Source organism: Phocoena sinus, chromosome 5 (assembly GCF_008692025.1).
Source record: "Phocoena sinus isolate mPhoSin1 chromosome 5, mPhoSin1.pri, whole genome shotgun sequence".
NCBI classification, from domain to species: Eukaryota; Metazoa; Chordata; class Mammalia; order Artiodactyla; family Phocoenidae; genus Phocoena; species Phocoena sinus.
In genome coordinates, this window is record NC_045767.1 from 119403720 (window position 1) to 119423758 (window position 20039).

At 55.9% G+C, this 20039-nt stretch overlaps 1 protein-coding gene across 2 annotated transcripts in view; it reads left to right on the forward strand.

The window, feature by feature from the left end:
• PPP2R2C (protein phosphatase 2 regulatory subunit Bgamma) overlaps positions 1-20039 on the forward strand; it is a 137490-nt gene that overhangs the window by 114373 nt on the left and 3078 nt on the right. For both annotated transcript variants that reach the window (XM_032633684.1, XM_032633683.1), the window contains exons 7-8: positions 6652-6821; positions 12137-12228. In XM_032633684.1, the coding sequence (XP_032489575.1) occupies positions 6652-6821; positions 12137-12228 (262 nt within the window). The remainder of the gene's footprint in view (positions 1-6651; positions 6822-12136; positions 12229-20039) is intronic.

Consider the following 20039-nt stretch of genomic DNA (forward strand, 5'->3'; position numbering starts at 1 on the left):
TGCTCCCCCTGGTGGAACCCCTACTCTGTGACAGCCCGATGCTGGTTGAAGCAGGAACCGCAGTTAACATTGGTCAAGGGCTTGCTACACACCCCGAGCTGCTCGAAGTTTACATCTCATTAAGTTCTGAGAGCTACCCTATGATGGAGGTACTCGATTATTCATTTTATAGATGAGGAAACCGAGTGTATTGGTTTCTTCTGGCTGCTGTAACAAACAGTGGCTGAAAACAACACAGATATATTCTTTTACAGTTCTAGAGCGCAGAGGTCTAAAATTTAGGTGTCGCCAGGCCTGCATTCCTTCTGGAGGCTTCGGGGAAGAATCTGTTTCCTTGTCTTTTCCAGCTTCTAGAGGTCACCCACGATCCTTTTCCATCTTCAAAATGCATCACTCCAACCCCTGCTTCCATCATGCCATCTCTTCTGCCTTTGACCTTCCTCCTTCTCTCTTATGATTACAGAGGGCCCACCTGTAATCCCACCCAGGATAATCTCTGCAGCTCAAGACCCTTAACTTAACATCTACAAAGTCTTGTCATGTGAGGTAGCATGTACAGGTTCCAGGGCTGAGGATGCGGCCGTCTTTGGGGGCCATTATCGTTTATCACACAGAGGCACAGAGAGGTTAAGACATTTCCCTAAGGTCACACAGCTAGGTGGAACCAGGATAGAGGCTCCAGTAGTCTCATGCCTATCAGCCTGTGTTCTTTCTCACTTAATCTTCACAGAAGCCTTGAGAACAAAGAACTCTTATGGAAACTGTGGATGAGCCAGGTTCACTTAAAGGGTCTGGGTGGGGTAGACTCCCAGGACTCATCCCTGGTAATGGATCTGGGATAGAAAGACCAGACCTAGCTCCCCTCTGTTGGAGAGGCTCCAGATATCTGGGGGCAGAGCCAGGGTAAAGCCCCCAACAGAGGGCACAGCCAGGGCCTTGTAGCTGGATCCTGAGGCCCGTGTGGCAGGAGCAGAGTCGGGGGAGGTGGGGGTGAGGTTAGAGGCGCACGGAGAGAGGAGGCTGCACATGTGGAGAGCAGAGGGTCCACATGCAGAGGACTTTACAGACCATGGTGGGGGCTCTGGGTTTACTCTGAAAGGACAGGAGCCACAGGGGGCTTTGCCTGGCTGTGTTTTAATAGGAGCCCCCTGGCTGCAGAGAGGAGGGTGGAAGTGGGGGGCCAGCTGGGAGATTAGCCCAGTAACCCAGATGAAGGATGCTGACGCCCCGAGCGGGCTGGGTGCAGTGAGTGGAAGGTTGGCTTTGCCCACGGACTGAATGGAGAATGGAGGGTGAGAGAGGGTGAGGGGTGGCCGCAGGCTTTGTGCAGAGAGAGGGCGCCTGGCTTTATGGAGCAAGCAGACTAGTAAGTAAATGGGAGCGTGACAGCGGGCAAGTCTCTGAAGGCTTTGCGGCTGCTCTGATGTGGTCAGCTTTAAATTAAGGTGGTCGGAGGAGGCATCTCTGCACCTTGAAGAATGAAAAAGAGTGAGCCTGGGACGAGAGGCGGCAGAGGGAAGGGGGTGAGGGGCGTGCCGTGAGAGGGGCTTGGCTGCAGTGGGGTGAAGGGACAGCGGGGGGCCACAGTTGGGGTGGACGTTATTTTGTCCAACGGGGTCCATCACACGGTGCTGAGCAGGGGACAGTCATAAGCAGAGAAGAGTTCATTGTGCCCACCGCCTTCGAGTGACTGCCTGTCCCGGCCCCGCCGCACGGCCTCAGCCTTCCCGGTGGCAGGGGGGCGGGGGCGGGAAGGTGGCCTCGCAGGAGGCATCTCCCCCAACAGTGGCATCGTGCGGGAGCAACAGGTACCCTGTGGTCCACAACCCCACCGCTTCTCCCTCGGCTGCAGGGACCACCTCCCCACCGCAGCTCCTCCTGGAGCCCAAGGTGGGAAGGTAGGACTAGGCTGGATGCGTGTGCTCGTCATTCAAGTGGAGGCTCTTGTATGATATCAGAGCAGAGGAGGGACCCGTTACCAGGGCAGCCAGGAGCAAGGACTGGGCAGGACCCGTCTGCTCCTTCAGGCCCGTCTCCTCCTGTGCTGTCCACCTCCGCAGACTGCAGCCCCACTTCCGTATGGCCATGTTTCTCTCAGGGTTTCACTGCCCTGCGCCATTGTCCCTGAGCGTATGGCTCAAGCCAGGGCAGCTCTTCCATCAGCCCTGAACCTCCCTTCATCCCAGCCCCATCTGATCAATTCTGCCTGCTCAGTTTACCCCCCACTTCCCGACCCATGCCCAGAGAAGACCACCCACGTGCTGACAATGAGGAGTGGCACATAGCTGGTGCCACTGAGAGGGACACAGAGCAAAAGCCACGGGCTCCCAGAGGCCACTTCTAGCAGATACAGGTTTCACTGCTGTGCCTAGACATGTAAGTGGCATCATACCAGGTGGGGAAAGAAATATGTCAGGAAAGGCACGGAGAAGAGGCCACATAGGCAGGCAGCACCAGAAGGTCCTGTCCACTCTGTGAGCAAGGCTGGGCTCTGAGCCTGGTTCCAGGCTGGGCAGGGATGCCAGGATGACCGATGACAAAGGCAGAACCCCCTGCCCCAAGAGCTCCCAGCCCCATGAGGTGACCAGGCATCCTCACTGATGCCATACGAGAGGGCATCCCGGGGCTGTGAGGGCAGCGAGGGTGAGCATTTCATTTCTTCAGAGAACATCTGGACAAGCTGCACAGAGAACAGGATGTTTGAGTTGGGGTTCTGAAGGATGTACAGGAGTTGGTGAGAAAGACAGAGGCTAAAAATGGGAAAGGAAATTTCAGGGAGAGAAAACAATGTGAAAAATAACTATAAAAACAGTTATGCAGTTTTATTGAACAGCTACTCAAGTCTGTCACTGGGCCCGGTGCTTCTAGGTATTACCTCTGGAGGTCTAACCATGCTTGTCCTCCAGGTGAGGAAACTTGGACTCAGAGAGGTTAAGGGGTTTGTCTGAGGTCACCCAGAGCTTGGCTCTGCCCTGCTGCCTGGTATATGGCCGGGCAAGGGTTAGGATGAGGCAAGCGAGATGCCTAAGTCACAACATTGAAGGAGGCATTCATTTAAGGCGACCCCAGAGTGACTTGTTCCGTGTGGTGCCCTAGGGGTCTTGCTTGTCTCACCCTGTTCGAGGCCCTGGGAATTTAGGTATGTGAAGCTGGAGCAGCAGGGCCAGTTGGGGCCCAGTTAGGAAGGAGCTTGGCAGCTACATGTGGGATCTTGAACCTTGATCCTGCGGGCACTGGGAACAATGGAGGGCTTTAAGCAGAAGAGGGACACATCAGAGTTGTGTGCAAGGCTGGAGAGGAAGGCTGGCCCGCACCTCAGGCTTCACTTCTGTTTCCTTGGATCACGGGTGATTCAGAACCTCCCCAGGGTCCCTTCACTTCACTTAGGCGAGGGAGGCAGGAAGGGGTCTCCTCACCCTTCCCCCGTGTGTGACAACAGTGACACCCAGAGAGGAGGATGCCATTGTCAGGGAACCAGCTAGGGCCATGAGAGCCTTAATTATGCAAAGTTATTTTTTTAAAAAAAACGATCGGACAGAGATTTCTGCTGTTTCGGAGCCCTCCAACTACAAAATAATTAGGGCAGGCGAGAGAGGTGGGATAGAGCCCACCACAAGTGACAGGGGCTCTGGGATGCAATTCTTTGAACTCACGGCAGCAATAATTACTGTGAAATGTCCTTAGTGATTCCGTCAATTAGAAGGGAGACCCCCTTATCTCTTATTAATGGCCTGGGGACGTGCAGGTTGTGTCTGGGGGGAGGGGGAGGGATTGATACGGAAGATTCTGCAGTCTTTTGACAAAAAATATTTGTATCAAAAATTTCATAGAAATGTTTGACAAGAAAACTAAGAACTTCTAGGTATAACTTTTTTCAGGCTTGTTAATATCCTTCCCGCTAATCTTTTTCAGTTCTGGTGATTTTGTGCTTAAAGAAACCATCAGAAGTGCCCAAGTACAGCCAGAACTGAGGTTGCAGTGGGCCGTTTGGTGCTTCTGTTTTCAACTATGGATTAGGTCATCCTCTCAGCCCTTGACCTTTGTGGTTTCCTGCTCCTTAAAGCTAGCAGAAGACGCAGCCCCTGGCTCTGTGACATCCGGTGCGGATGCTCCTCTGTGATTTTGGTCCCCATCTGCCTACCGAAACCCCACAGAGCGTGCCAGGAGCCCTGCCGGGTGCAGGGCGGAGTGAGCAGGACCAGCCCTAGTGGTTTGGGTGGAGGCTGGAGGAATCCACCGAGGCAGGCGAGGGGTACAGAGTCGGGGTGCAAGAGACAGACCCCGCTTTATGTTTTTATATCTTACCTTCTGTCTGACGCCTAGCAGCAGAGATGCTAATTCAGTCGAGAGAGAGTTCCTGCCACGTACCAGGGGAAGTGCTGGGGGCTACCCAGATCCCTGAAGAGAGTTTGAGGTGCATCTTCTTTCAAACCTTCTGCCCCATTTCTCCCAAGTATTAGGTCTATACCCCTGTTCATTTAAAGACAATACAGAATCTCAGTGCTTTAGTTTAAGTAAGAAATCAAATATTGAATTTGTCTTTATTCCAGGCATCTAAGAGGGAAATGTCATTGATTTAAATTTTTTGGCTTAACAAAGAAAACTTACGAATGTTTATACCTGCAAAAATAAAGGTGTCAGTGTACCAGGGCACAAAACACGATTATGTGAGATGACCAATCAGAATGCAGAGGTTTTAGAGGCTAAAGGTGACCCACAAGGAGGTCTCCTCCCCACTGCAGGGAGGGGAATCCTGGAGAAAACCAAATCTTGCCATGCCCTTCCTCTCTCCGAGCCCTTCTGTGGCTCCCTGTTGCCTACAGGATGACGCCCTTCCCATGGCTTACAGCCCCTCGCTCTCGCCTTTCTCAGCCTACGTGGCCTTCGGCTCATCCCTGTCTCAGGGCCTTTGCACGTGCTATGACTTCTGCCTGGAGTCCTACTCCCTGGTATCTCACTTCATTCACGTCTCTGCTCAGATGTGCTCTCCCACAGAGGCCCTGTCTATCCAAATCAGCAGCCCCCATTTCTCTCTGTCTCCTCACTTACTTTATCTTTCTTCCACCACGGCCCAATGGTATCACATGTCACTGAGTTTTACTGTCTGTCTCTGGGAGGAGATTGTGGGCTCCAGGAGAATGGGGGTGTTGCTCACTGCAGCATTCCAGGACCTCAAACAGTGCCTGGCTATGGTGGGCGCTCAGTATGGACTGGTTAACTGAGAGGATGAGTGAATGCATGTAGGCATGACCACATGAGAGCATCCGATCGGCATGAAATGTTTCCAGCCACCCTGGAGAGGGGAGCTGGGCAGGAGTTGTATCTCTGGGAAAGGCAGGAGCAGTGTCTACCTTGGACAATAAGAAGAACGGGTTCCCAGATGGGGGTAAGGGGCTGGGACAGACCTAGGAAGTGGGATATGGGACTTTCCCACATAGGAGGGGCCAGCAGGAAGGGCACTCCTGTGAGCCTCTGGGGACATGTGATCTCTGCTTCCCTGTTTTAAGCCTGGAGCCTTGAGACAAGTAGGCAGGGCAGCCACTCAGCCGGTGCCCATGGGGACAGCTGGTCAGGTTGTCAAATGTTTAAAAGTCCTTCCAGACTGGCTGTAGATGGCTGCCAACCCACCACCCCATCCTCTTCCCTGACCCCCAGGCCCATCCATGGCCCAGGTCCTAAGTGGTCAGCAGGGACCCTCATTTCTATCCTGCTGCAGCACCAGGGCCACTGTAGGATCTGATTGTCCAGTGAGGTGGGCAAACTACTGGGACAGCCAGCAACAGACATGGAACTTGGAAGAGCTTGTCCTGCTGCATGGGGACCTCCCTGTGTCAGGAAGCCCTGGCTATGGGGGACAGCAGGGAAGGGATGCTGCTTGGGGAGCCGCTCGCTGCCCACTCTGGGATCTCTGGTAAAGGCAGCAAGCTGTTTCCTTCAGGGGTCAGGTAAGCAACTTCCTGTGTGGAGCAGCTGGTCTAAAATAAGAGGAGGTGGGTGGCAGGCAGCAAACGGGACTCAGGCTGCATCCGTGGTGGCGAGGTTTGATTTTGCTACAACCCGCGTGGCAGACAAACGGAACATACCTATGAGTGGTGCTCGGCCGTGTGTGCCCAGTGCACCATGAACAGAGGCCCCAGAGCCAGTTAGAACCACAGGTGGTGCCCAGCCTAGTCCAGGACGTGGTCCAGCAGCTTCGAGGGTGCCCGGACACCTCACAGTCCTGGCATTTGGCATCACCAGCAGGAGGCAGCAGAGAGCAGCACATTGAGTACAGCTCTGGGTTCAAATCCCTCCTCCACCACTTTTTCCAGCTCTGAGGCCATCCATGCCTCAGTTTTCTTGGCTATAAAATGGGAATATTAGTGGTACCAACCTGATATTTTTATTGTGGGGTTAGATAAGGTAACACACGGGAAAGGCTCAGCACAGAATCTGGCTTAGAGTAAATGCTCAATAAACACTGTTCCAAGAGCTGGTTCTTCCTTCTTTGGAGGATCCGTCTGGGCCTGGGCCTGACCTGTATTTAGTTATAAGTTTGATGAATGAATAAATGACCTACCACATGAACCCAGAGTGGAAATGGAGTCGTCTGTTGTTTGGACCCCACGGGTGGGAGCAGCCCAGTGACGGTGGTTGTTTTTGTCTCCGCAGTATTCGAAGAGCCCGAGGACCCCAGTAACCGCTCCTTCTTCTCGGAAATTATTTCCTCCGTGTCGGACGTGAAGTTCAGCCACAGCGGCCGGTACATGCTCACCCGCGATTACCTCACAGTCAAGGTCTGGGACCTGAACATGGAGGCGCGGCCCATAGAGACCTACCAGGTGGGCACTGATGCCTGGAAAACCTCGCAGCCCCTCTGCGGGTGGGAGACCCGCTGCCGCCTTCCCTGTGCTGAGAACTCACACTGAGGGGCTTTCCCAGCTATAGGGTGGCTTTCATAAGCCCATTTTGCAGGTGAAGACACTGAGGCTTGAGAAATCAGACAGCTCATCCCACCTAGCTCAGCCAAGGACAGGAGAACTTGCTCAGCCCCGCCTCACGGGAAGCTGTGTGTCATCTGCTTGCTGGCTCCTGCCCTGAGGCAGGGCTGTGACTAGGTCTGCAGTCCCAGGTCCAGGGGACAAAGGTGAGCATCAGGCTGGGCTCAGTTTGAGGGAGCAGACAATGGCTTCCCTCCCCTGGAGCCGGCGTCTGCAGTCCTACCATTAACGCAGGCTAAGCATTGCCCCCTCCCAGGGAGCATCCTTAGCTAGTGATACAGTGGTGAAGTGGGAGCGTGGTACATTTCTAAATCCTCAGTGCAGGCTTTGTCAGCCAGGCATACAGGATGAAGCATGGGACACCTTCCTGGAAAGTCGTTTATTATTTTTCTGTTATGATTCATCCATATATATTAGGGAATAGAAAACAAAATTCATGTGATGTTAAAATTTGGCGGAAATATTGGACTGTTTTAAAGCTGTGCCAGTTATGTCTTTAGCTGGGGCAGTCTGGGAGGCTTCTTGAAGGAGGTGACATTTGTGCTGGACCTCGTAGGATGAGTAAGATTTGGTTGTGCAGATGTGAGTGGGAAAACAGTACCCACCCCCTAGAAAACCCAGCCAAACCCTCATAGTGTCACCAAGTATTGGGTGCACACAGAGTGCCACATATATTTTTCTCCTCTATTCCTCACTGGCCCTGTGAATGGGGTGATATCAGCCCCACTTGACAGGAAGGGAACCTGGGATACTGAGAGCTTAGGATATGGGGAGCTGCCTTGCAGTTGGGCAGTGACAGCTTCGGGGCCCAAATGGGAGCTGCACAGCTCCCTTCCCTGTCTTCCTTCCCTGCCAAGGACTGGGGGAGGGCTGTGTCCTGGGAGGCGGAGGGCCCCCACTGGGAGGGGGCACAGAGCTGAGAGGGGAAGACGGGGTACTCAGAGCCTGACCTGGGACACGTGTGCTTCTGGCATCTCCACACCCACAGGGACGTCCGGGGCGGCTCCGGTGCCCTTGCCCCGTCCCCCAGCTTCCTTGGGATGACGGATTCGTGAAAGGACCCCTGTGTTAGCCACTTGTGTTTACTGCAGGCCTCCAGCTCCCACTGCACTTCCCAGGAAGGGGTCAGCCCCTCCTCTACCCTTGGGAATGGGAGGGGTCAGAGACTGGGGCGGGAATGACTTAACCCCTGCTCAGGCCTGTGGGACTGACTGTTCTGGCACCTTCCCAGAGCATGCCCTTCCCAGAGCCTGCCCAGGGACATGACTGTGTCCAGCCCTCTGAGGCCCCTCAGCCTTTCGTGTCCCTGGTGTCAGCAAAAGCCCCCAGACCCTGAAGCTAGGGACAGTGTTCAATGTGAGCATTTTGTGGGGAGAGGGTCCAGAGCCTTCAGATTCCCAAAGCACATGAGGACCCAATAAAGTGGGAGAATCACTGCTCTGGAGGACCAGGTCCAAAGCTGGGTGCTTGGCTTCTGGCCCAGCTGACCTATTGATTCTAAAATAGTAATCTTTATGTAAAACCAACATAACTAACATCTTTTAGCTGTTAGGTGCTAGAAATTGTGTAAAGCAGAATTGTGTTTGGCTGGCTTGCAGTACTGAATAGATAGGGGCTTTTCTCCCTTCACAGGACGCCTGGAGTATCTAGGCCACTAAGTAGTGGCTTTGTGACCTGCCCAGTGTCCCAGTAGCCACTTCTGTGATTTAGTTCACTATCGTTTGAGTGTTGGTTTTCTGCCTTCATGTTTGATACCTCATGGTGGCAAAACGGCTGCCACAACTCCAGGAACTATGTTGACCTCCATTCAGGAAAGGAGGAAGTGTGAAAGGCTGTGCTGCTTGGATCTGTGCTATGTTTTATTATGAACACAAAAATTTTCCCAGAACACTCCTGAGAAGACCTCTTACAACTCATTGGTTAGAACAGGCCCATGACCAGGCTGGAAAAATTAGTAGGCTTACGGCCTCTGTGGTTGAAGAAGACAGGGAGAAAAGGGTAGGGATGGGTGTTGAGTGAGCCTTAGCATGTGCTTCATTGACCTAAGACCTTGGCACACTTTTCCTCTTCTAAGCCTCCCAGCTGTCCTGGGCGGTGGGGACAGTGTTCTCTCTATCCCATTTTATTTGGAGAAAATTGAGTTAAATGGCATATCTGTGGTGGTAGAGTAGCAAGCAGCCGACCTTAGATTGGTCTTTCTTACTCCATAGTCAACACCCTTCCTCACCCTGCCACCAGAGGGCAGGAGGCACTCAGTACGCGGGAGAGAACAGCACGTGTGTTTGGACGAGTGCATCAGTGAGGCTGCGTTGAGTGCAAGGAGCACACACAAACGTGCCAACCTGGAGGGGTGAACACGAGCATCTTAATCTGTGTCCAGAAATGACCTCAGGCACCATTGATCCCTATTCATCTTAGTCGTACACATACTGGGCTGGTGCTTTGTGCCCCACTAGACCCTGGGCTCAGAAGAAGGGAGGAGCCGTGGCCTCACCCTCAAGGGTCCCAGATGACAGGAACACAGTGAACCTGAGCCTGCTGTGGCCATGGGCTAGGAGACCTCTAGCCACAGACACACACCACGTGAGAGCCGCTGAGGGCTTTTGAGGAAGCAGAGTGGAGAAAGGGGAACAGCAGGGGGAGGGCCCTGCTATTTCTTCAGACAGGTGGCCCACCTGGGGAGCCCAGCCCCACCATCTCCATATAACCCCACTCATTTATTTTTAAAAAATGTATTGAGGCCCTGTGATGTGCCAGGCCCTGTGCACCCCACTGGGAAATTGTTAGGCAACAAGACAAGTAAGTCCTGCCTAGAGGGGCATCCGTTTCAGCAGGGAAGATGACCGGAAACCTAGCAAATAGGTGAAATAATCACAAGCTTCCAAAAGAGTGACAAACCAGGGGCTGAGGCAGAGAAAATAGGCATGCTGAAGCCTAGGGGAAATAAGGGCATGAGCCCTCTACAGGGAGGGTGTTCCCAGAGGAGGGAAGAGCAAGTGCAAAGGTCCTGAGGCAGGAACATGGTTAGTGCGCTCAAGAAATGGTGAGGAGAGACTTCCCTGGAGGTCCAGTGGTTAAGACTGCGCTTCCAATGCAGGGGGCGCTGGTTCAATCCCTGGTCAGGGAACTAAGATCCCACATGCCGCACGGCATGGCCAAAACAAAGAAATGGTGAGGAGCCAGCTGGAGCAGAGTGAACATATGGGAGAGAAGAAGAGCCTGAGGTCAGAGAGGTGACCGGGGGGACTTGAGTGCGCCGGAGGGTTTTGAGCAGAGGCATGACGTGATTCAGCTTGGTTTCAAAGGGATCCCTCTGCTGCCTGTAAGATAAACCAGGGCTGGGGATTGGGGTGTAGGCAGACACAGGGAGAGCAGCCAGAAGTCGTCTGCAATAAGCTGGGTGGTGGTGCTTGGAGCAGGGTGGCAACGTAGGACAGATATGGTGAGAAGGGACTGGGCTCCGGATTGCTTTGGATCCTGGACAGGCTGAGTGTGGGTATGAGAGACAAGAAGTGTGTGGAAACACGCTGTCACCTGTGGCCTTTGTACCTTTGTCCAGAAAGGATGGGGGACGGTAGAGGGATCAGGGTTCACCAGCCTTGAGGGGTCTGGACGGTCCAGTGTGGGCTTTGGGGAGAGAGGTCCTGGCTGGAGAGAAACATCTGGGTGATGTCAGTGTATGGACAGAATTTAAAACAGTAGTGCAGGGAATTCCCCGATGGTCCAGTGGCTAGGACTCAGCACTTTCACTGCCAAGGGCCCGAGTTCAATCCCTCATTGGGGAACTAAGATCCCATAAGCTGTGAGGCAGGGCCCCAAAATAAAAATAAAGCAGGAGTGCAGGTTGAGTGGGAAGAGAAGGGCGGTGGAGCAAGCTTCGCGAGCAGGGCGGGCAGGGAGCCCTCTCTGGGGTGGGGCATGCCATCCGAGGCCTGAGGAAGTCCTGTGTTAAGAACCTTCCAGCCTGCGGGGTCAATATAAACACACGCTAAGTCAGGGCAGGAGCCTCAGGTGCACTTGATGCTCTGAGGAATCAGAGAGAGAAGTTCAGCCTGGGGGAATCCAGGGAGGCTGCCAGAGGAGGAGACCTACTCTAAAGCTGGGTTTTTAAAGATGAATAAGAGGTTCCCCGATGGAAAAGGACAAAACCCCCCTTTTTCTTCCCCACCCCTCCCTGCACTTGACCCTTGGTTTGTGGCCAATGTCACTGCCCAGCAGGAGTTGGACACTTCTTTCTCTCCATCCCTCCATAGTTAATCGGGGTCGCAAACACCTCCCTGGTGCTTTGCCCCATGGTCGTTGCCCTGAACCCTCATGCGCTTCTCCGGCAGGGGGAATCTCATGACCCTCTTTTCAGACGGGGAAACCTGAGGCTCATAGCAGCTAAGTGACTCCCCTGGGTCACAAAGGGGCAGAGCCAGGAGTTCAGGCTTCATGTTACCCATTTACCTGCCCCTTCCGCCACCCAGAGGGCAGGGCCATGTCCCCAAAGAGAGCTGGCACCCAGGAGGCCCCGTGGTTATAGAGCTTGTGGGATGGGGCTACAGTCAGATGGACGCAGGTCATGGGGCATCAGCATCTCTCCTGTGGTGTCTGGTAACCCTGGGAGAGGATCCTGGCCTTCCACTTGTACGCTGTGTGACTTTGGGCCAGTTACTTAACCTCTGAGCTTCAGTGCCTCATCTATATAAAACAGGACAGGTGGCGTCTGCCGAGATCACGCTTGAGAGGCCTGTGTGAATTCTCCTTCCCCTTTTCTCCATGATGGTCACCAATGTGCTCACGGTGACCACCTGTCCTCAGAGGACATGACCCTATACCAAATAGTCACTTACATTTGATCCTGGAACAGCCCATGAGGTGAGTGCTCTTATCACTTTAAGGATGAATAAACCAAGGCTCAGAGAGGGTGAGGTCACTGTCCAGGGTCACACAGCCAGGGAGGAGCAAAGCCAGGATTTGGTCCCCTCTCTGGCCACAGCTCAGGGGTCGGCCGTGTGCCAGACTATGGACCCTTCCTGATGAGCAGGGCTGAGTTGGGAGTGCCATCCAGACCCCGGAGGACACAGCCCTGCTCAGTGAGACCCTCCTCCTGGACGGGGGCCAGGACTGTCGGGGTGCCCCCCTCGACTCACCCCATCCCCTTCTCTCACCAGGTCCACGATTACCTTCGGAGCAAGCTCTGTTCCCTGTATGAGAACGACTGCATTTTTGACAAGTTCGAATGCGCCTGGAATGGGAGCGACAGGTAACCTCAGACCTTGGACCCCACCCACCTAACTAGGGACCTTCCACTCTGCAGGGCCGGCTGGTGACCTGGGCGGGATGTGTCAGGGGGACTAACTGTTATCAAGCCTGAGGAATCAAGGTGTTCCAAGGAGGCCCAGTCTTTCTTGTAGCAGCTTCGAGCTCTCAGCTCTCAGATTCAAGGGCAGAAAGGAAACTTCATGTTCTGAAACTATACCTAACATCTCCTGAGTGGTAGTGGAAACATCTTTAGTCAATTCCGGGTCCCTCACCGTGCAGCCCCTTCCCCACGTTGTCAGGACTGAGGGCTGTTCAGGTGCCAGAGCCCCGAGGCGGGGAGGGCTTTAGCCACTGGTCTACACCCACCTCCACCCTCCTCCGGCCATCGTGGTTGTAGCTTCAGGCCCATTGGGCTCCGGGGAGCATGGCAGAGCTGCTGCACCTTTTGTGGCTGGGGGCTTCCACAGGTGCAGCCGCCTCTCACAGCCCCACCCACCTGGGAAATGGCTCTGAACCTGACCTGAGTTCCTGCTTCCCCATCACCTGGCTCAGCCCAGGGCGAGTGTGGACAGGGAAGGCCCAGGGCAGGGACCCAGGTGACCAGAACTTGCAGGGCTGAAAAGCACTCTGGCCAGGATATCGGCCTGTTGCCCGTCACACTTCACAAGCGGAGCGGGTTTGGCGAGGGAGAAGGCACGGAGTGAGAGCCGGCAGCCTTCAACTCAGGTGCCATCCCGGGGCACGTCCATCCACGTGGACCCCGTCAGTCCTGCGTGTCCAGCCAGGAGCAGGCTGGGCTGTCCCCGAGTTCTGAGTGTGTCTGGCACTGCCGTGGTCATGTGAGAGCTTCTGTGCTACCACCCTGTGTGGCTGTGAGCACAGACCCACCGGGACCACCAGGGAAGATGGGTGGGGACGCAAGGGGGGGTCGAGCTGCTGTGTCCAGGAGTGGAGGATCCCCTAGAGCTTCTGCCAGCATCTTGGGGCTCAGGAGTCTCCAAGTGGACAGTGCTCTCAGAGGGACCAGTATGGTGGGCACAGGGGGTCCGCTGAAGGACACTTAGAAAACCAGGTGGAGGCCCTGGCCTGAGACTGGGCTGATGCAGCGGGGTCAGAGGGGACCCGCGGCACTCCCTCCAGGGGCCTGCCCACAGGCTGACACACTGGGGGTTCCCCAGGGATTACCGGCAGTAGGTCTGGGGCTGGGGAGTCTATTAGAATCTCAGAAGACAGCAAAAAGGGGATTCCAGTACTACTGCGTGTGTGTCTGTCTGTCTGCCTGTCTGTCTTTCTGTCTTTATGTGTTGGGCTCCCAGTGGTTGTGACCACTGCCCGCCTTTCCTTCACATCACCACCAGGGGGCGTCCATGAACGGGCATGCTGGGCTTCCAGAGACTGGAGCCGCCTTCTCTTCCTGGCTTTTGGGTGCCCAGCCTGGAGCTGCTGTCCTGCCTCTCACTGCCATACACTTTACATGCCAGCCACCCCAGCCCTGGTAGTCCCTGCACCTTCCTCCACAACCCGCTCTACTCCCACCCCGTGGAACCCTGACCACACTGCACCTGGCTCACTCCTGCTGTCACCTCACTTTACTGACTCAACTCAAGGCCACCTCCTCCAGGAAGCCCTCAGGGTCCTCTGCATCTTGACACCCCCAGCCTCCTGGGTTTTCCTTCTGTGTCTTTGCATTTATTACATGTTTTCATCTTGCCTCTGTTTGCCTTCCCCACTGGTTGAGGTGTCGCTGGGAGTGGGACTGTAGCTCAGCCCATCCTGAGCCCCTCACTTGGGGCCTCAGGAGTGTCCAGTCAGTGGTTGTTGACCTTCTGGAAGGCATAGGGGTATGCCACCTCCTTCCACTTCAACACAAGCATCCCATGAGCCCAGCAAGCCCCATAGAGGAGGATCCCAAGGTAAATAAAGCCTGGTCCCAGCCTTCCAGGAGCTCAGAGGCAAAGGGGAGAAGCAAGTGCTGCCCTCCAGGGCCCCCACCCTTGAAAACCAAAGCAAACTTGAATCCCTCAGCTCAGCGTTTTCTGTCCTTCTCATGTTAACGGGAAGCTTCCAGCATGCCAGTTGTATAGGTAGCAGCACAGAGCAGGTGGACATCTGATAACCCTCACAGCGCCCGTTACCCAACTCTAGCAAGACTTAGATGGGCAGCCTGGGGGCGAGGAAGGGGCAGAGGTTTGGGGGTCAGACACCCTCGATTTCCAGACCGTGCTCCACCACTCTCCAACTGCATGCTTGAATAAGCCACCTGACTTCTCTGAGTCTGGTCACCTGGAAAGTAGTTCTAATAAATCAGGACTTTCAAGGGCTGCTTTGAGGATAAGACGCTGTATGTGAAACTCCTGGCAAGGCCATGGCTCCATATTGGCAGCAGATGGTCCGATGATTTGCACACACCGGTCTGTTGTTCGTCTTGTCTGAAAGAACCCTGCGGAGCCACCAAGACCCACCTCAAATGCCACCTCTTCTAGGAAGTTCCCCTTGATCTGTTCTGCCTGGGAAGAAGGTATCTGTGTCAACCAAGTATCTTCCAGTTGCAGGAATCAGATAAGCCTAAGCTTGTTCTGAGAAGTTCCAGCAAGGCTACCCCAGGGCTCATGCTGTACCTTTGGGGCCATCTCCTCTCTGTCCACTCCCATCTCTGAGCCTCCCTGCTTCTTCTTAAACACTAGCCTCATCCTCTCCTACTACAGATGGCTCCCCCTTGCTATTCGGGATGGTGACCCCAAATACTCCCCCTTCCATTGTCCTCCCAGCCCACAATCACCCTTCTAGGTATATGGAAAATTCTCATGGAAGGATCTGATTGGCTTTGTTTGGGTCACATGCTCACTTTTGAGCCAATCAGCGTGGACATGATTTATTGCATGCCACAGTTGGCCAGCAGGGGGCAGTAAAGCACCATGATTGTCACACTCTCCAGAACCACAGGGATGGGGCAGGAGCCTTTCCCCAGTGGAAAGAAGAGAGCCTGGGGACAAGGGCAGCCAGGACCTGTTAAAAGAACCTTCTAGAATGTTAGAGAACACCTAAGAATGGGAGCAATGGGCCATTCTGTCCCAGTGTGGTTTGCAGGGTGCTGAGACCTGGTGTTCCCAGGTGAGAGAGACCCCTCCCTGCAGGTGTGGTGGGGCTCCCTCCCCTCCCCCAGAGGTGTCAGCTGGATCCCGCAGCCAAATGGAAGGAGGATTAGCAGCTGTGTGGGTTACAAATAACTTGAATGATCTCACTCTCCCTTCCCCTGATGGCTCAGAAGAAGGATGGGTGTTGTGTGAAAGCACCCACCGGGTTCTGTGAACTGTTCCCTAGAGAAATGGGTGGCGGGAGGGCTGCCTTCTCTCTTCTCTCGCCCCTGCCAGCAGGGAGGGAGGGGGCGAGGCCCCCCTGGTCGGGCCCCTTGGCACGCAGATTCCTACTCTCTCCTTCTGCTTCCCTAGTCTTGGGCTCCCAGTCAGACAGGTGGGTGGGGCTTCAGGCCCCACGGATGGTTAGAATTCAGAAATACCTGTTGGCATTTAATACATAACAGGAGGTGGGATTTACTGAGTTCAGCACTGTTCTGTTTTACCTTGTTATCCAGTCCATTCTCACCAGGGGCTGGGGTCCCTCACCCCATTTTATAGATGGGAAAACTGCACGGGGAGCTAGGAAGCATGTCAGGGGCAGAGCTGGGATCTGGACCCAGGTGGCTGACCCGACCCAAGCACTGTCCACACTGCATGTGCTTGTGGAGTGTGCCTTTGCCTTTGCGTTTTAGGCCCAAGTAAAGCAGGTGGAGAGAGAAGGGCTTCCTTCCCTGTCTTCCCCAGGTCACCCGGCATCAGGGCCTCCTGCCCGGCTCCTGACCCCAGTCTGAGCTGGTGAGCTCCACCCTTTCTGCTCCACAGCAGCTGCTCTGGGCCCAGGGAAGGGAGGCCTTGGCCCTTGGGACTCTCTGACTCCCCCATCCAACGTGCTGCCCCTACCCCCAGGCTGCGGGGCTGGTATGGGTTTTAAGAGCTTCTAGGTGGGTCTGTGCCCCTGCAGGCCACCCTCCTCCTTTGCAGGCTCTGGGAGGACCACCTCATAGGGTGGGGGTGAGGGACACCGCAAGGAGAGGGGAGATGAGGGAGGGGTGGAAGAAGGAGAGAATCCACCTTCTCTTGCTGCTGGCTTAGCAGTGTCATCCCAGTGTCACCCAGTGTCCCAGGGCCAGGCAGAGTGGGCGATCAGGAAGGACCAAAAGCAGGAGTCCCCTCATCATGAAGCCCGGCCCTCCTGCCTCCATCGGCACTGACCTCCTATGCCTGGGCCCCAGTGCCGGGGGCCCACCCCGCGACCCGGCCTGATGCAGAGCCTGACACCAGCGCACGCCAGCTGTGGGAGGGACAGGGGGCGTCTGGCGGGGTCCCAGGCAGGCCCCCCTCTTGTCTGTGGAACCAGACAGGCCTGGTGGGCTTGCTGCCCCGAGTCGGGAGGTCAGAGTTCATCCCCACTGGTCACCCCTGACCCCCGAGGCCTGAGGAGTCCCTCCGCAGGGCGTGCACACGCATACACACGCACAGACGCACGCTGGCAGCTAGCGCAGTGCACCCTCCCGCTCCCTGCCTCGGGTCCTCCTCGCTCACCTTGCAGAAGGGGCTCCGGGCCTCTGTCCGGCCCTGCATGCCTGTGCCCGCAGCCCCACTGCCTCTCCTGAACACGAAGACTCGGGCGCGGCTTCCCTGCACCCGCAGCGGCCCCTGGTCGCTGCCCCCTGCTCGCCTGCCCTCCTCTCGCCCCTCCAGCCCTGCTGCGTCTGAGAGGCAGGAAGAAGGGCAGTGGAGAGCGCGGATCCAGGGAGCGGTTCCCCGGCATCACCTCCCGGGCTGTGTGGGAAGGCCAAGGTCAATATGACGGGCCTTGTCCCTGCAGCACCCCCTGCTCCCCCCCGCCCATCCCCTGGCCTTGGGACACTTGGGCGCTGGCTGGCAGGATGGCCCCTCTGACCCCACCCCCAGCCCCTCGGAGGCCCAACCTCACCCTGTCCTCCTCCCTGTCTTCTGGCCCAAACAAGGCCGACCCTTGGCTGGCTGAGCCGCTGCACTCCGGTGATGACCCGGGCAAGGGTCACACTCCTGGACCCCGAGGAGAAGCCGCTGGCACACACAGCAGCCCCAGGGCAGCCCCGAGAGACCTGGGCTTGCGCTCCAGTGACGCATGGGCGGTGGCACTGTCGTGAAGTCTCACGGGCCATAACTTAGGCGACATCAGAGCCAACCCAGCCTTCCCTGGTGTGAGCTGACCTCTGAGGAGAGAAGGGGGGCTTCTTTGGGAAGGAGGGAGCAGAGGGCACTGTCCCCCACCCCCCTATCCCACGCCAGCAGCGCTGGGGGGCGCCTCACGCCCACCCAGCACCTCCGCAGCATGTCATTTCCTCTGCAGCACTCGGATCTGTTCACAGCAGTTAAGGTTTCAGAACAGAAGAGACTATAGCCAGAAAGCGCGCTAGAGTTCTCCACCACCCGCCCTTCACGTCCGGGGATTACACAAACCTCTTAAAAGGCAGAACCCTTTGACTGCCACGTGCCACCCCTCCCCAGATAGCGTCCAAGAAGCCCCCTCCACTCACCCCTGGCCTGTCCCCTGTCCCTGTGCAGGGGGTGGTCACGCAGCTTGTTTCGTGCCTTCCTAAGTCTTCCGAGGGTGGCTGTGACTGTGTGTGACCCTGCCCCGGCATTCAGTGATCCATTCACTCGTTCATTCATTCGTCAGATACTTAGTGAGCCCCTACTGGGGGCAGGTACCTTCTGAACCTGCAGGTCTGGCAGTGAATGAGAGAAGCTTCTGGCCCTTCAGTGCATTTGGTTTACAAAGCATTTACTGAGTTTTCGTCGTCCCCGTCCCCGGGGCATGAGGGCTGGGCGGCTCTGCTTGGTCTGTTCCTGTCCGCTGCTGCCAGGGGTTGTCTTTCTTTCAAGGACCACTTCCCACATAGGTGGCCAAGCCAGGTCCTGGGGACTCAGACAAGACACACCTGCGCCGGGAGCCCCCCCACCCCCACCGCCCCGCCTCTGCCGGAGAGGTAGAGGCACAGGCGGGCGCTGCTGGCCCACGGGCAATTAGCGCTGCGAGGTGAGCCGGGAGGGCTCCCCACTTGCCCCTCCAGCTCCCATCTCCACCCTCCTCCACAGAGACTATACCTGGAGGCCGACCCCATGGGCTGCATCCACAGGCCTCCGTGCCCACTGGCTTCTGGCCGGGTTTAACCACTGAGGACCCTAGAAGGAGACTGAGGGTGGAGAGAGAGGCCAGAGCGTTTATTCCCCCTTGTTTCCTGTCATCTTGGCTGACTGTGTCCCTTTGGGCACAGCTCCCTGCAGAGGACAGCCCCCTTCACACAGACCTCTCTGGCTCTGTCTCTTTCTCTCTCTCTCTCTCCTGTGACTCCTCCCTCCCCTTCCCTCTCAGGCCTCGGGGTAGTTTCAAAATCTCCAAATGTACCAGTCCCAGGGCACAGCACTTTCCGTGTTCCCTTAGAACCTTCCAGAACATTTGCGAACAGTCTTTCTATGGAGCGCCTCTCCTACCACCCAGTTGGCACGTGTCCTCTGCCCCCTGCTGGGGCCCGGGTAGGCCTCACCCCCTTCCGCCTGGACGCCCCTGGAACATCTGCGGAAGTGCCACTTTATAGAAGGGGTTTTCCATCCTCATTGCCCCCAAATACCTACCCATCCATCTCTGAACACAAGGTCAGGGAGAGCGGTTTGGGTGTCGAGGGGAGGTGGCACCAAGCGCTAACGTGCAGGTTGTGGCTCTGGTGGGAGGCTGGCCTCACGGGCACACGGCCATCTCCAGGAACCGCACAGCCCGGGCAGGCAGCTGCTTGTGGGCCGGAACCTAAACGGGGTTCCTGGCCCAGACTTGCCAGGCCCCAAGCCAAGTGAAAGGTCCTTTCTGTGAAGGATCAGAGGCCGGAGGGGCAGACTTATCAGTTAGGAAGGAAACAAAGTGCTGTATCAATCACATTGGGAGACGGATGCCACTCTACCCTCTTCCCTCTGCTGGGGAGACCCCTCTCCTTGAGCAGTTTCAGGAACCAGGCAGCAGAGGGGCCTCCCCAACCCACACCCAGGCCATCAGCATCTAGAAAGGGCCGACATTAAGACATGGTCCACAGGCGAGGTGACGGGTGACTTGTGATGACAACTTGTCCATTCTCATGTGGGCCCCGGGGAGGTGGGCTACAGGGGAGGTGAAGATGCTACAGGCTGGGGCCTCAGGTACCACACTCTCCTGGTGTCAGCCCAGGTTCTCCCACAAGAAGGAAATATGTTACCAGGACATATGTCACTTTCAGCCTGTGGCTCAGCGTCATTCGGGGAGCCTGAACATCTGACCCTACACAGACCAGTGCACGGGATTACTCCCGTGACTTGGGTGATACTGAAGACATGGCTTATGTGCATAACCCTTGTAAACCGAGGGGTCCTCGTGGCTCATCTTGGAGCAATGACACCGTCAGGAAGCACAGTTCATCTCCTAAAGGGAGGAGGGATTCCAGTCTGTCCGCATCTCTCCTGAAGAACATTGAAGGGGACCACTTCCTTACCCTCAGTATCGTTTTCTGGAATTCACTCCCACCTCCCCAGTTACTTTGTATGCCCTGCCCCCAGCTGCTCCAAAACCCAACCCCTTTCTCCAGGCCCAGGCCCATGTAGGTGGTATTCTTTTCTCTCCCATCTCTTACTGTGTAGATTAACGTCCTTCCTCTGGTCCAACAGGAATCCCTTCTCCTTAGGAGAGGTAGGGAGAAGAGGTGGGGAGTGGATAGACAAATAT